This window comes from Macaca nemestrina, chromosome 17 (genome assembly GCF_043159975.1).
Source record: "Macaca nemestrina isolate mMacNem1 chromosome 17, mMacNem.hap1, whole genome shotgun sequence".
In the NCBI taxonomy this organism is placed as follows: Eukaryota; Metazoa; Chordata; class Mammalia; order Primates; family Cercopithecidae; genus Macaca; species Macaca nemestrina.
Genome location: NC_092141.1, coordinates 91,667,532 through 91,683,838, shown reverse-complemented (window position 1 = coordinate 91,683,838; position 16,307 = coordinate 91,667,532). Strand labels below are relative to the sequence as shown.

The following is a 16,307-nucleotide window of genomic DNA, read 5'->3' as shown; positions in this document are numbered from 1 at the left end:
GGGCGTGGTGGTGCACACCTGTAATCCCAGCTACACGGGAGGCTGAGGCACGAGGATTGCTTGAACCACGAGAATTGCTTGAGGCGGAGGTTGCAGTGAGCCGAGATCATGTTCCCGCACTCCAGCCTGGGCGACAGAGCGAGACTCTGTCTCCAAAAAAAAGAAAAAAAAAAAAATTGTTTGGCCCTCAAGGACAGGACGAGAGGATACTTTCTAAGTCAGAGGACCCAGCCAAGCCCAGGCAGTGGATTAGTCTCTGGAAGGACAAAAATGGGCCTCTCAGCCTGTGGGGGTGAGTGTCCCTTCTGTCTGGAGACAGACATATCAAGGCCGGAGTTATCTCCATATTCAAAAACAGATTCCCAAGTGTATTCATTCATTGCCTCGCGCCTGCCCAGGGAAAATAAGTATTTTGAAAATTCACTTTGAGGTTGCTATTATGGATCAAATACGTGTGTTCTTTTCAAATTTATTGTGTGTGTTTCACGCTCTGTGTGTTCAGTGCTGGCGGCTGCAGGACGTGGTACATGGTGGTGCCCTTCCCGAGAGCCTAGCAGGGTTTGAAAGGACTGTGAAGAGAGTTGGGCGTCACTCAAAGCGTCATTTCGCAGGGCCTGAAGCTCCCGTGCTGGGGCTGGTAGAACCATCCAGTTGGAAGGCTCCAGAAAAGTGTTTTTGTCTCCTTTCACATTTTTTTTTTTAAGAGACAGAGTCTCCCTGTGTCACCCAGACTGGAGCACAGTGGCACGATCATAGTTCACTGCAGCCTCCAACTCCCGGGTTCGAGAGATCCTCCCACCTCAGCCTCCTGAGTAACTGGCACAACAGGTGTGCACCACCATGATTGGCTAATTTTTTTGTTTTATTTTAAATTTTTGAGACGGAGTTTTTCATTCTTGTTGCCCAGGGTTGAGTGCAATGGTGCGATCTTGGCTCACTGCGAGCTCCGCCTCACGGATTCAAGAAATTCTGCCTCAGCCTCCTGAGTAGCTGAGATTACAGGCATGTACCACCACGCCTGGCTAATTTTGTATTTTTAGTAGAGACAAGGTGTCTCCATGTTGGTCAGGCTGATCTCGAACTCCTCACCTCAGGTGATCCACCCGCCTCGGCCCCTCAAAGTGCTGGGATTACAGACATGAGCCACCGCACCCAGGCCCTAATTTTTTAATTTTTTATAGAGATGAGGTCTCACCATGTTGCCCAGGCTGGTCTCGAATTTCTGGGCTCAAGTGATCGTCCCACTTTGACCTCCCAAAGAACTGGGATTACAGGCATGAGCCACCGTGCTGAGTATTTTCCTTTCTATTAAAGAATTATTTCCTCGATACTCACTTGGTCACTTGGGAAAACTGTAGCAGTGCTGTTTTGGTCTGAGAGCAACGGAGGCTATGCCCCGTCCCCCACAGTGGTGAAGTCAAGCTCCCGGTGCTAAGATGCTGAGGGTAGCAGTGGCCCATCTAGAGTGGCTGCTGCCAAGATGCTGGCTGCAGCGGGGAGGCGTGGCTGGGCCTCCTGTTCCACAGAGCAGGTAGGAGCCCTCCCCGGGTGCCACGGCCCCTGCCCTGGGGCAGCTCCAGACGCAGGCAGCTCCAGACGCGGGCATCTCTGTGCTCTGGGAAGGCCACCCCTGTCCCCTGCAGGCTTAGAAGTGCCTGCTCCAGGCCAGGAGCAGTGGTTCACGCCTGTAATCCCAGCACTTTGGGAGGCCGAGACGGGTAGATCACAAGGTCAGGAGATCAAGACCATCCTGGCTAACACAGTGAAACCCCGTCTCTATCAAAAATACAAAAAATTGCCCAGGCATGGTGGCGGGCGCCTGTAGTCCCAGATACTCAGGAGGTTGAGGCAGGAGAATGGCGTGAACCCGGGAGGCGGAGCTTGCAGTGAGCTGAGATCCGGCCACTGCACTCCAGCCTGGGCGACAGAGCGAGACTCCGTCTCAAAAAAAAAAAAAAAAAACAAGAAGTGCCTGCTCCAAATGCCTGGCCTCTTGGGGCCGAGCCCAGGTGCTACTTCAGACCATCCAGGTGGGTCCACACTTGGGGCAGCACTGACACGCCAGCCCCCTTGGGACTTTGGGCGACGTTGAACACGGGAGGGAAGCTGAGGGTCTGCTGAGGGTGGCTCGGTGCTGGCCTGCAGGCGCCCCTTGGCATGAACAAGCTGGGTGCCATGAACAGCAGCGGGAGGCAAGACAGGCTCCTGGGTGGAAGGGGGCAGGTCCCTGGTGAAGCCACAGCTTCAAGGAGGCCTGGGGCCCAGGCTGCCAGTCCTGCGGACTGGAAGGGGAACTCGTGGTGCTTTTACCATCAGAGGGGGCCGTGCATGCTGGTTGGCGTGGGCTGCCTGTGGACCAGTCAGCACGCGCTTCCCCACCCTGAAGACCGTAAAAACCCCAGACTCAGCTACAGCAGCACGGACGGCGGGATGACCAGCTGCGGAGAGCTACCCTCTCTGCTGAGAACGGAACGCTTGTCAGGACGACCTGCCCTCAGAGGAGCCACCCACTCCAGGCCTCCTCTCTGCTGAGAACTGCAGAGACGATGGGACGCCCTGCCTGCAGAGAGAAGCCGGCCACTGTGGGTCTCCCCTGAGCTGTTCCAACACTCCGTAAAGCTCCTCGTCTCGCTCACCCTCCGCTTGTCTGCGTACCTCATTCTTCCTGGACGCAGGACAAGATTGCAGCAGCCACAGAGGTTTCCAGCCAGAAGAGCAATATCCCAAAGGTGCCATAACAGTGCCCCGTCAGTGCCCATGCCAAGGAGAGAGAGACAGAAGGGGCCCTCAGTGTGCCCACTGGGCTCAGTGGCAAACGTTTGGCCAGCCCAGGAAAGCCTCGTACTGGGTGGGTCAGAGGCCTGCTTGGCTGCTTTGAGCCTCATCACCGGGCAGGTGGCGCCTGCAGAGCAGGTGCCTTGGGCGTTCTCAGTGCTGCTGCATCTTTTGCCCTCTGAATCACTCTCCTCAGATGGGTGGAGTTTGCTCTGGTGTTGCTTGGTCTAATCTACCTGGTGGTGATGGGCAGCCTCTGTGGATGGAGAGTGCAGTTTAGCAGGAGACAGAGGAGCATGTGGGAAGCCTGGACTCCATGTCACCGGGGCTCTGGTGGGGCACCGTAGGAAGAGCCTCTGGAGTCCAGGAAGGGGACGGGGCCCGGAGGAGGAAGCAGAGGGCAGGGGACAGGCTGGACACAGCAGCTGGGGGAGGGAGGGTGCTTGGGATCCCATGGAAGGCGCTGCACAGGTGTGCTCAGATCAGGCAGATGTGCCATGCACGTGCTCACGGCTGCATCAGTGGAAAGCGGAGGACAGAGGCCCAGAGGTTCTGCAACGCCCAGGCCTGCCCCAAGACTGGGCGACCAGCTGTCTGAGCCGGGTGGGAGGCCACCGGCGGCACCACCACTGCACACCTCGCTCTGCCCGACAGGAGACCAGGAGCGCGGCACACTGCCTCCTGGGACGCAGGGGGCTTGTGGCCAAGTCCAAGGGTTCTAGATCCTTCCAGGGGGCAGACGCCGCTTGAGAACCGTGGCCTCCGCAGCCTGGCAGTTTTAGAGGAGCCTGTTTCTGAGCACTCACTGGCTGCATCGCGGGCTTCTCTGGCAGGAGAGCTGCAGAGGCCGTGTGCTCCGCGACCGTCCCCAGGGCCAGGTCTGGCGCAAGCCTTGGCGCTGCTTCTCCGCTCGGCCTCCCGGCAGCGCTCTTCCCTTAGAATTCTGAGTCCCTATTCAGCCTCAGCTGTCGACTCACTGAACGTCTGGTCACACCGAGAGCGAGGCCAGGGCTTGTCTCTTCTAGGTTTAGTGCGTTGAGAGATACTCTCAGGTGAATCCTATACATGAAATCAAGCAAATTGCACGAACGCTCGTCACATCTTCTTTTTTTTTTTTTTTTTTTTGAGACGGAGTCTCGCTGTGTCTCCCAGGCTGGAGTGCAGTGGCATGATCTCGGCTCACTGCAAGCTCTGCCTCCCGGGTTCACGCCATTCTCCCGCCTCAGCCTCCCAAGTAGCTGAGACTACAGGCGCCCGCCACCACGCCCGGCTAATTTTTTTGTATTTTTAGTAAAGACGGGGTTTCACCATGTTAGCCAGGATAGTCTCGATCTCCTGACCTCGTGATCCGCCCGCCTCGGCCTCCCAAAGTGCTGGGATTACAGGCTTGAGCCACGGCGCCCGGCCGTCACATCTTCTTACTACGCAGTTTGGGTTCCCGTGATTATCGGTGTCACTGTACTTAGTTTTAGGAAGGCAGTGCTCCGACCCGGCGTTCTCCAGCCCCTGAACTCAAAGCTTCTCTTTCCACATTCTCAGTGACAGACCTGGCACTCATCCAGACGCTCTAGAAGTGAACGCAGGAGATGTTTCCAAAGAAGCAGAACATTGGTGTCTGGGGGGATGGGGAGACATATTTTTCCCTTTTAAAAATATTTATTGGCCAGGCGCAGTGGCTCACGCCTGTAATCCCAGCACTTTGGGAGGCTAAAGTGGGAGGATCACTTGAGTTCAGGAGGTTGACCAGCCTGGGCAACACAGCAATACCCTGTCAATTATCCAGGTGTGGTGGTGTGCCTGTGAACCCAGGAGGTAAAGGCTGCAGTAAGCTGTGATTGCACTACTGTACTCCAGCCTGGGTGACAGAGAGAGACCCTGTCTCAAAAAAAGATTTTTGTAATTGTAGTTTCTTTTTTGAGACAGAGTCTCACTCTGTCACCCAGGCTGGAGTGCAGTGGCACAATCTCAGTTCACTGCAACCTCCATCTTCCGGGTTCAAGCAATTCTGCCTCAGCCTCCCAAGTAGCCGGGATTACAGGTGCCCGCCACCACACCTGGCTAATTTTTGAATTTTTAGTAGAGATGGGGTTTCACCGTGTTGGCCAGGCTGGTCTCGAACTCCTGACCTCAAGTGATCTACCTGCCTCCGCCTCCCAAAATATTAGGATTACAGGCATGAGCCACTGTGCCCAGCCTTTAATTGTAGCTTTTTTATTTTAGAAGAAACGTTCCAGGCATGGTGGCTCATCCCTGTAATGCTAGCACTTTGGGAGGCTGAGCCAGGCGGATTGTGTGAACTCAGGAGTTCGAGACCAGCCTGGGCAACATAGCGAAACCCTGTCTCTACAAAAAAATACAAAAGTTATCTGGCCATAGTGGCACACACCCGTAGTCCCAGCTACTCAGGAGGCTGAGGTGGAAGGATCACTTGAGCCTGAGCTGTGGAGGCTGCAGTCAGCCGTGATCGCGCCACTGCACTCCAGCCTGGGCGACAGAGAGAAACGCTGTCTCAAAAAAAAAAAAAGAAGAAACGCATTCTTTTTTTTTTTAACTTGAAAAAAGAGAATGTTGACAGAAGGTTCCAGCCTACCTGTAATCTGCACCCCAGAGGTGACTGGGACGGGCGTGCAGTCCCGTGTCCCGTGTCCCTGCACACGCATGGTCCACGCGCACACTCACACCGCTGAGACCGTGCACGCGTGGTCCACGCGCGCACTCACACCGCTGACAGCGGGCGCCCCACGCAGGGTCACGTCTGTTTTTCCTGTACTTTCCTAGTGTGATACTGGCGAACGCAGTCTGTGTCTGCAGACCCCCTGCCATAGCCCCTCTCCCTTGGAAACAGGGCTGAGTCGGAGCTCTCCTGCCTGCAGGCTTGGGGAGGCGGTGGGAGGGAAGGACCAGCCCAGACCGGGGCACACCCAGCGGCTACAGCCCTGCAGCCAACCCACCGGCCTCCAGGTCACACGTGGGCTCTGCAGCGCCCATCTGGGAGCCCCCGGCGAGAGGGCGATGTGAGCCTGACCCCCACAGAAGCCGAGGCGGCTGAGGACAGGAGGGGCCCGGCTGCAGGAGGCCGGGGCTGCAGGAGGCCGGGGCTGTGGGTGCAGGCAGGGCCTGGGCGAGCCTGGGCAGACACGGGGGGTGGGTCCAATCCGCCTGCCCCGGTAAACCTGGAAGTTGCGCTTACGAGAAAGCCTTTTCTTCCCCGAAAGTGAGTCCCGACTTCCGGCATCCTGTTAGTGGCAGCCTCAGGCCTAAGCCGTCTCTAACCCTCCCACAGGCATCGACTACAAGACGACCACAATCCTGCTGGACGGGCGGCGGGTGAAGCTGCAGCTCTGGTGAGTCTGGAGGAGGTGCAAGCGCCCCGCACCCCCAGGGAGTGACCCCCCTGGTTGACCCAGCGCCCCGGGGAGCGCCCTACCCCCACCACCATCAGCACAGCCCGGGGAGCACCCCCAGCCCCAGCTGCACCAGGCCTTCTCTGAAGGAGGCAGTGGTCTGGTTGTCTGGGCCCCCGTCATCCAGGGTAGGGGACCGCAGGACGGACATAGCGCTGTGACTGGGAATGGGCTTTTGGGGTCAGAACCTGTGGCCTGGTGTCTGTGGGAAGATGCCAAGAGGGGACCAGTGCAGCGTGGTTGAGCAGCCCGGGGTTCCTGGGTCCCCCACGCCTAGCTCAGCGATGCCACTGAGCACCCAGCAGGGAACTTGGAGCGTTCTGGTGCCAGCGGGACTGGTCTGACCTGTGGGTGGAGGAGCCAGAGTGGGGAGGGGAGGACTCACTGGCCAGCCTGGGGCCGCTGGCTCTGCTCTCTCAGCTGTGAGAACCCCAGCTCCTCCCTCCCCTTGGGGCCGGCCCGGGGCACCTCTCCCTCTACCAGCTCCTGGCTTCGGATGGGGGAGCTCCTGCGGTTCCAGCTCTGTGGGGTGGTGGGGATGGGGGGGCTCCTGCGGTTCCAGCTCTGTGGGGTGGTGGGGACTGGGGGGCTCCTGCGGTTCCAGCTCTGTGGGGTGGTGGGGACTGGGGGGCTCCTGCGCTTCCAGCTCTGTGGGGTGGTGGGGACCGGGGGGCTCCTGCGGTTCCATCTGTGTGGGGCAGTGGGGATGGGGACTCCTGCGGTGCCTCATCCTGGGGCTGCCTCCCTCCTGGGCGTCCCTCCTGCACTGCTGCCAGCCCTGGGTGACCCTCGCCCGAGCCTCCTGGCCCTTCCTGCCTGCTGGGCCACCCCCGAGCCGCGTGCGCCTCCAGCAGCTGGGACCCCCTTCTCTTACCTGTCCCCCTCCTACTCCTGCCCCGTCCAGTAGTGGCCAGTCCCGGGAGCCTCTCTCCACAGTGTCCCCGAGCGCCCTGGCCGTTCCTGGTGCACAGCTTCAGGCCTCCCACCCAGTCTGCCCTCAGGTCCCCGCTCCCCGGGCCCTCGCTGGGCTGGCACTGGAGTTGCCGTCAGCCTCCGTCCTGCTCCCCACCCTCTGCCAGCTGGGCCTTTGCTGCCCTCTCCCAGCCCTGAGCCCTGCAGGTCCAGGACCTTGTTCCCAACTCTCCTCTCCCTCTCCAAAACCATCCTTCTTGAGGGGCCAAGGCCATCCGAAGGCCGCACTCTGCCCCATGCCTGCCCCCGAGCTCAGTGCCTTCCTGAAGATCTGCTTGGCATCAGGGCTGGCACATGCCCTCTCCCAGCTCCACCCCGGGTCTGGCTGTTCATCTTAGCGAAAGCCTCCCTGACCCCGGCTGCCCAGCGGGCCGAAGAGTCACCCTCAACACTTTTCTCTCTCTCACCTCAGGAGTGAGATCCCGGGGACTTCGGCCAAGCTCAGAATCACCCCAGGCCCCAGCAGGACCCTGAGGCCACTCGTGTGTGGTGCCAGCACCTGCTCTGTCCACACGGTCCTCTGAGCAAGGTCACACTCCCACCGCAGACCCCGGAGTGTGGTCCTTCCTGATGCCCACAGCTGGGTCTTCTGCCTGCCCCCAGCTACCCTCACCTCCCTGCCTGCACCCACTGGGGCTGGGGTTGGGCTCTGCTCTGCTCCTTCAGGGAGGCGGCGGCGCAGGAAGCCGGCACGTTGTCCCAGCTGAGGGGGGAGTGCTCCCACTTCCCGATGGGGCTCTCTGACGGCACGTGCTGGCCCTTCGGCCTCCCTGCGAAGCTGGCAGATCGATCTGGCCCGCTGCCTCCTCAACCATAAGCTTTTGGGCAGCTCCCACCGTGTGCAAAGCCTGAGCACCTTAGGTCCTGCTGAGGCTTGAATTCTAGATCAATTTGCTTCTCAGGAAATGAGGCACTCACTCCTAGGCTTTGACAATGGCCAGTGTCTCTGGTCCCCTCTGGAGCCCCAGGCCCTTCTCTCTGTTGCTGAGGGTGGTCACCGACCACAGGTGCATGTAACAAAAATAGCAAAACCATGCCGCGTCCCACCGCTCATCTGTGAGGCTGTGTCTTGTGTGTGGGGCCAGCCCCCAGCCCACTGGGGAATCTCCCATTGATGTAGGTATGTTAATTGCACGTGCAGACTCCGGGAAACAGTGCTGGCTGTCCCAAGGCTGCCTCCTCTGGGAACTGATCCCTGGGGAGCACCCTTTCCACCCTCATTGCTTACTTTTTTTTTTTTTTTGAGATGGAGTCTCGCTCTGTCGCCCAGGCTGGAGTGCAGTGGCACGATCTCAGCTCACTGCAACCTCTGCCTCCCGGGTTCAGACAATTCTCCTGCCTCAGCCTTCTGAGTAGCTGGGACTACAGGAGCACACCACCATATCCAGCTAATTTTTGTATTTTAGTAGAGATGGGGTTTCACTATGTCGGCCAGGCCAGTCTCCAACTCCTGACCTTGGGTGATCAGCCCGCCTCGGCCTACCAGAGCGCTGGGATTACTGGCATGAGCCACCAAGCCTGGCCTTTCATTGTTTGTTGGAGCTCCGTTGTCTTTGTGGGTCCTAGTACCTGCTGTGTGTGCCGTCATCTGAGAACTCAAGCCTGCCTTCAGCTTACTCCAGGCAGTTCCCTGTATTCCTCCCCTTTTGGGGGCACATTGGAAGGGCTGACTCCATGTGAGTTCTTACAGTTGAACTGGAAGAGCAGGAATCCCACTAGCCTCTCTCCCCCAGTGTAGACCCACACTCCTTACTGCATAGCTTTATCTCCAGATTCAACAAGTTTTTTAAAGCCTACCTTGAATGTATTTAAATATCTGAGAATTATGTTAAAACCCATCACTCTTTTTTCTAGTTTGACTTTTTAAATGACAGAGAAGAGCATGAGCCTGGATCCCCGGGAACATGGGACAGTTTCGTTGGGGTCTCGCGCTGGCAGCGTGGTGGCCAGCTGACTGGCATGCTGACTGGCGGGTGTGCGGTGCACTTGCTGTGGCTCTGAAGTTCCAGAACCTGTTGTTAGGAAGAAGCACTTGATTTCTTTTTAACGGTCTCCAACATCTTTTCCAGGGATACTTCGGGCCAGGGAAGATTTTGTACCATATTCCGCTCGTACTCTCGGGGTGCACAGGTAACACAGCATCCCGAGCTGGGAGATCAAACTGACTTTGAATGATAACGTTTACAATGTTTAACTTACCATCCGTTAATGGATAACTGGAGGATAAGGTGGTTACGCTTATGTATAAATTGGTACCAAGAATCTAAATACATAGAGTGATTGATTGTTTGAGAGACTTCATCGGCATTAGGGAGTAAGCATTTATGGGAGTGTGTGTGCAGGTGCCTGCACTGTGTGTGCATCTGTGCATGAGTGTGTGTGTGTCTGCACGTGTGTGCAGGTGCCTGCACTGTGTGTGCAGGTGCCTGCACTGTGTGTGCGTCTGTGCATGAGTGTGTGTGTGTCTGCACGTGTGTGCAGGTGCCTGCACTGTGTGTGCGTCTGTGCATGAGTGTGTGTGTCTGCACGTGTGTACAGGTGCCTGCACTGTGTGTGCATCTGTGCATGAGTGTGTGTGTGTCTGCACAACGTGTGTGCAGGTATGTGCACTGCGTGTGCGTCTGTGCATGAGAGTGTGTGTGTGTCTGCATGTGTGTGCAGGTACCTGCACTGTGTATGCGTCTGTGCATGAGTGTGTGTGTGTGTCTGCACAACGTGTGTGCAGGTATGTGCACTGTGTGTGCGTCTGTGCATGAGTGCCTGCCTGTGTGTGTAATGTGTGTGCTTGCCTCTATATGTGCATGCCTCTGCACACATGAACTGCGTGTGTGTGCACTGTGCGTGCGTCTGTGCATGAGTGCCTGTGTGTGAGCTGTATGTGTATATGTGTGCCTGCCCGTACATATGCACACGTGTGCACACGTGAACTGCATGTGTATGTGCATGTGTATGCGTGCGATCCATCCAGGTAAGTGGGCCGCACTCCTCGAGAGGTGGCGATTACCGTGGTGCCCCGTGTCCTGTGTCCCTGGAGTGGCTCGTGGGTGTGAGTGCTAGTCCCCAGCTCACTGTGACATTTGAGGGTTTATCACTGAGCTTATGAAATATCGTTGGAAATGATCATTCGGGTGATAAATCAAAATTATGTACTTTGTGTTAAAAGAAGGAAATGATTGAGTTAGTTGTATGTCTTTGCGTGCATGGCCGCAGCTGTGCCTGCATCTGTGTTCTGTGTGCTGAGCCTGTGACCTCTCCCCCAGGGTGTGATCCTGGTCTATGACATTGCGAACCGCTGGTCTTTCGACGGCATTGATCGATGGATTAAGGAGATCGATGAGGTACGTTGTAGAAACGCCGTTGCCCAAGATCCCTGTGCGCTTGGGAGGATGTCAGGCCAGGAATTAGGGCCGGGCCCTCCAGGGCTCATGGGTACACATGGATCATGGGCCAGGACACTGGATGGGGTTCCAGCAGCAAGGAGGGTGCCTCACCTCGGCACAGCACTGGATGGGGCTGGGCTCATGAGTGTAGCTACAGAGAGTCACCAAAGCTCAGGAAGCTGGTCCAGGCAAAACGAGCCTCCATGGCGTGCCTCGGCATGGGGTCAGGCCCCACAGTTTGGCCTGCTTCACTCCCTGCTGTGGTCGAGCTGGGTTGACCAGCAGTGGCCGGGGCTTGTGCCTGCTGGCACGCAGACCAGCCCACCTGGCAGCGGCGACATGGCGTGGTCAGCGCCAAGCCCACTGTGTGTCCTGGGGCTGCCGTAAGCAACGACCACAAGCCGGGGTCCCAAACGACAGAAATGCGTTCGCTCACGGTTCTGGAGGCCAGAGCCCCAAACCAAGGTGTCGGGAGGGCTGCTTCCCTACAGCCGCCGCTCCGAGCTCTCGGCAGTGCCAGCAACCCTGGGCCCCCCCGGCTTGTGGCTGCACCGCTCCAGTCTCTGCCTTTGCATCACACGGCCTCCTCCGAGTGTCCGTGTCTTCTCTTCTTCCAAGGACACCAGTCATTAGATGAGGGCCCTAATCCAGCGGGGCCGCCCCGTAACTATTTACGTCTGCAAAGACTGTCTTTCCAAACGAGGTCCCATGCTGAGGCTCTGGGTGGACATGAACTCGTGGGGGGTTCCTCACACCAGAGCACCCACTTTGCAACGACAACAAAATCTCACTCAAGTAACCCATGCTCCTCGCCTTTCTCCTGCCCGCTAGCATGCCCCCGGAGTCCCTAAGATCCTGGTGGGGAACCGCCTGCACCTGGCGTTCAAGCGGCAGGTCCCCACAGAGCAGGCCCAGGCCTACGCCGAACGCCTGGGCGTGACCTTCTTTGAGGTCAGCCCTTTGTGCAATTTCAACATCACGGAGTCGTTCACGGAGCTGGCCAGGATCGTGCTGCTGCGGCATGGGATGGACCGGCTCTGGCGGCCAAGCAAGGGTAGGCCGCGGGGCTATTCTGGGGGCCCCCTCTGCCCTCAGACGCCGAGGTGGTTCGGTGGCCCCCTGGATAAGTGTCTGCCTCCCGGGACCCGCCTCAGGGCCACTGTGTTTGTTCTCAGAGCAAGACATTTGAGAGAAGTAATCACTACAGCTTTGTCGGAAAGCTCATGAGGGAGCTCTGGGATCTGTACGTGGGCAGAGGGGATGTGGTGGCAGGGCTTGCTGCATGTACAAGCCAGGGCCATGGGTGTCCGAGCCTCGGGAAGGCAGGAGAACAGGTGTGGGCACCACCCCCATGGCCAGCCCAGGCAGGGACATCCACTAAGCAGGGTTTACCTTTTTCTCTCCCAAGTGCTGAGCCTGCAAGACCTGTGCTGCCGGGCGGTTGTGTCCTGCACGCCGGTGCACCTGGTGGACAAGCTCCCGCTCCCCATTGCCTTAAGAAGCCACCTCAAGTCCTTCTCAATGGCCAACGGCCTGAATGCCAGGATGATGCACGGCCGTTCCTACTCCCTCACCACCAGCTCCACCCACAAAAGGAGCAGCCTCCGCAAAGTGAAGCTTGTCCGCCCACCCCAGAGCCCACCCAAAAACTGCACCAGAAACAGCTGCAAAATTTCTTAAGGCAGGCACTAAAAGAACCACGGTGGAATCTCTCCCGGAGAAACTCGGTGTTACCCCTGGCAGCTGGCGGATGCATCTCAGATTCCGGTTTCTCTCGGCAAACGCTGCTTGCGAATATGTGCGATGCCTTCCGTGTGATGGAAACACACTACACTGTCGGACTTCGAATTTCTATGTGGATGTGCATGAAGCTCTTGTTTTCGATGTGTGTTTATAAAGGGAAAATTAGTACTCTGCTCAACTCTTGGTAACATGAAATTCTGAATGTTACTTTATCATGATTGCACTGCAACTTTTTCCTTAAAATAACTGCTTTTGTAAGAATGGTGATATTGGAGTGATTAGCGTAAATTGAAGGGAATTTGAGAAGCAACGGTAGTGGGATGATTTAGAGTCATCGATATCACGAGAGGGGTCTTTTTGTAAACCTCCTTTTTAATGTCAAAGCACCAATTTATAAAACGCTGCAGATGTAGAGGTTATGTGCAACGGATCTGTCCAGTTTGTGTATGAAATGGATTTGATAAAGTTTTTGCTAGTTATTTACTACATTTTGGGATTAATAAGTGATTTATATGCATATTTTTCTGTAAATCTACATTTTTTGTACAAGATATTCTACAAGTTATGAAGCTAAGGGAAGAAAATGCCAAAGATACCTCTAGTTACGTTGAACGACGCAGTTTCAACAGGCCAAGGAAGACCTGCTTCAGTAAAAGGAATGAAGTGAAAACACTTATTTAAGAAAATGTTTCTCAACAATAAAATGTATAGTCGTTTCTCTCTTGGTAGAGTTGGTGGCCGGTTCTTTAGAATTTTGTATTTATTTATTTATTTATTTATTTATTTATTTATTTTCGAGACAGAGTTTCGCTCTTGTTGCCCAGGCTGGAGTGCAATGGCATGATCTCGGCTCACCGCAACCTCTGCCTCCCAGGTTCAAGTGATTCTCCTGCCTCAGACTCCTGAGCAGCTGGGATTACAGGGGTGTGCTACCACGCCCGGCTAATTTTTGTATTTTTAGTAGAGATGAGGTTTCACCATGTTGGTCAGGCTGGTCTTGAACTCCTGACCTCAGGTGATCTGCCCGCCTCGGCCTCCCACAGTGCTGGGATTACAGGCGTGAGCCACCGCGTCCAGCCAGATTCTGTGTATTTATTACAGCCCTTTACTTCACTGCGCCACTGCCTGGTATAGACATCACATATCAGAGCTAAGAAACGACACTGGCAACAAGGCTGAATCCTTGAACTGTTGTCGCCTGTTGAGAAAGGATTCCTTTTCCAGAACAGAAGTGCAGAGGAGAGAGGGAAGAGTTCAAAGCTGACACCCAGGTGTGTGCCTGTCTGATAAACCGGAGCTGTGCTCCTGAGCCTTGGTGAGGAGCCCCCAGGGGCTGTCCGGGATTCCCCACGGAGATGCAGCCCCTATCTCCGACTGCATGCCTCAGAGCAGGGCAGAGACCTCCAGGGCCAGCCTCTTCCCTGGTCACGCTGTTGGACATTTGTCAGTGGCTGGGAGTTGCAAATGAGGGATTAAACCAAAAAAATGAAGTGAGAAAATGCCTGATGTTCCTAGTTCCTGCTGCTGGTCTGTAGATTCTGAGAAACTTAAGGGACCGGGACGGGCGCGGTGGCTCACAGCTGTAATCCCGGCACTCTAGGAGGCCAAGAAGGCCAAATCAGAGGTCAGGAGCTCAAGACCAGCCAACGTGATGAAATCCCGTCTCCAATAAAATTATAAAAATTGGCTTGGCATGGTGGCGCACGCCTGTAATCCCAACTACTCAGGAGGCTGAGGCAGGAGAATCACTTGAACCTAGGAGGCAGGGGTTGCAGTGAGCTGAGATCGCACCACTGCGCTCCAGTCTGGGTGACAAGCGATGCTCCGTCTCAGGAAAAAAAAAAAAAAGCAATGTAAGGGACCCTAGAATCAGGGGCAACGCCTCTATTCAGAGATGGTGGAACTGAGGCCCAGAGAGAAGAGAGCAGCACTGGTCCCTGCGGGTGGAGCCGGGCTTGGAGGTGTCTGGCCAACTGGGTATGGCAGCTACGGGGACAAAGTCTGTGGGGAGGCAGGGTCGTGGTCTGTGGACAGAAGGTGAACCCTGAGGGGACAGTGCCTGGGGAGGGGAGGTGGCCAGCCTCGTGCAGACACACTGCGAGGACCTCTTCATCCTTCTCTCTGCTGTGCCACAGGTGGGGGTGAGGCCGACCTCCCAGCTGCAAACACAAGGACACTGAGATGCAAGGAAAGGAGAACCCACACTGAAGAAACTCATGTTGCAGGGGCCTCTTCTCCCTCAGTTCCCGGCTCGGTGATGGTGGAGGGTAAGAAGACGGATCCTCCCGCTGCAACATCAAACCAGGCCAAACGCGTATTTTTCTCTTCCTTCCCTTTTCTTGTTTTGTAATTGACAGCTCCTCAGGAGTACCAGTAGTGTCCTAGAAGGAATAAAATAAAGTTTCCCAAGGCTTTGTGACCCAGAGCCCTTCGCAGGTGTTCACGGAACACACAGGCCGCCCGGAGGCCTTGGCCCTCCAGGCAACCACCACCAGAAGCCCCCAGAAGCGGGACAGGCAGAAGGAGCCTCCCCGAGATCTCCCAGGGGGAGCACAGCCCTGCCAAAGTATTGGTTTCGGGCAGAAGGAGCCTCCCCGAGATCTCCCAGGGGGAGCACAGCCCTGCCAAAGTATTGGTTTCGGACTTCTGGCTTCCAGAGCTACGGGAAAATAAATATTTGTTATTTAAGCCACCAGGTCTGTGGCGATTTGTTATGACAGCCTCAGGAAACTCCTGCAACAAGGAAGTGAGTTACGCTCACTGCAGAAAGTGCTACAGCAAACCAAGGCAGAACAAAACCAGACAAAGCCTGATACAGACTGGACTAAGTAGAAGACTGCGTGTTCGTGTGGTGAATATACAAAAAACATAAATATAAATTAAACCTTAGAGAAGCGGCCGGGCGCGGTGGCTCAAGCCTGTAATCCCAGCACTTTGGGAGGCCGAGATGGGCGGATCACGAGGTCGGGAGATCGAGACCATCCTGGCTAACACGGTGAAACCCCGTCTCTACTAAAAAAATACAAAAAACTAGCCGGGCGAGGTGGCGGGCGCCTGTAGTCCCAGCTACTCGGGAGGCTGAGGCAGGAGAATGGCGTGAACCCGGGAGGCGGAGCTTGCAGTGAGCTGAGATCCGGCCACTGCACTCCAGCCTGGGCGACAGAGCGAGACTCTGTCTCAAAAAAAAAAAAAAAAAAAAAAAAAAAAAAAAAAAAAAAAACCTTAGAGAAGCTTTGTCATGTTCTCCCGCAGCCCTCACTGCTGGCGCGATCTGTCCACACGATCCGTCCGTGGTGTAAACACCAGTTCCAGATGCTGTCCCAGGTGCTTGTGACCCTCTTTCCAAACATCAAGATTCAAAATGTATTATCCACAATGATGACTCAGTTGCCCTCTGAAAATTACTCCAGTAGAGAAGGTTCGTAGCTTGCAATTTTGATGAGGAATTTAGCCAAAATAGTGAATCTAGGAAAAAAAAAAGTCCATGACAGGCTTGATGATATTTGTTTTGACAGAGACAGACACGCTAGGTCTGCCCTTTGCTGGAGAACAGCTTCGTCAGATGTGGATTTTACAAGCAAAATGGAAGCTGCTTGTATTAGGGGGAGGTGAAGGTTTTGTTTCACCTGGGGGAGGCTGGAGGTTGGTGAGACGTCACTGTCACGGGGGCGGGACACACTTCTGTCCCGGCCTGGAGGGTGGGGCAGTGTGGGGACGTGGGGGCTGGAGGGAGCAGGAGATTCCTAGTCCGTGTACGCCGCCGTAACAAAACACCTGAGACTGGGGAATGTATAAATAATAGACATTTGTTTCTCACTTCTGAGGCTGGGAAGTGCAAGCTCAAGGCGCCAGCTGGTTTGGGTCTCGGGAGGCCCAGTCTCTGCTTCCAAGATGGTGCCCTGTGGCTGCGTCCTCACATGGCCGGAGGGGCGGAAGGACAAAGGCAAGGGAGGCAGCTCTGCCACACCTCCTGTGAGGTCCTGAATCCCGTTCTGGAGGTTCTGCCACTGCCTCAAGGCCCTGGCTCTTAATA

The 16,307-nt window shown here is 55.9% G+C and overlaps 1 protein-coding gene and 1 long non-coding RNA gene across 2 annotated transcripts in view; one reads left to right on the top strand and one right to left on the bottom strand.

Annotated features, from left to right (window-relative positions):
- The window catches only part of LOC105469352 (RAB40B, member RAS oncogene family), a 35,673-nt gene extending 23,322 nt beyond the window's left edge, over positions 1-12,351 (top strand). Inside the window, exons 2-6 of the mRNA XM_011720300.2 lie at positions 6,059-6,119; positions 9,221-9,281; positions 10,412-10,489; positions 11,363-11,585; positions 11,940-12,351. Coding sequence (XP_011718602.2) covers positions 6,059-6,119; positions 9,221-9,281; positions 10,412-10,489; positions 11,363-11,585; positions 11,940-12,211 — 695 coding nt within the window. The 3' untranslated portion in view covers positions 12,212-12,351. The remainder of the gene's footprint in view (positions 1-6,058; positions 6,120-9,220; positions 9,282-10,411; positions 10,490-11,362; positions 11,586-11,939) is intronic.
- A 206-nt stretch (positions 12,352-12,557) lies between these two features.
- LOC139359267 (uncharacterized) lies at positions 12,558-16,270 on the bottom strand. Its single transcript, XR_011615235.1, has 2 exons — positions 15,496-16,270; positions 12,558-14,655 (listed from the first exon to the last, which is right to left on the bottom strand). It is a non-coding gene; the product is annotated as an uncharacterized lncRNA (long non-coding RNA).
- Positions 16,271-16,307: the final 37 nt, after the last annotated feature.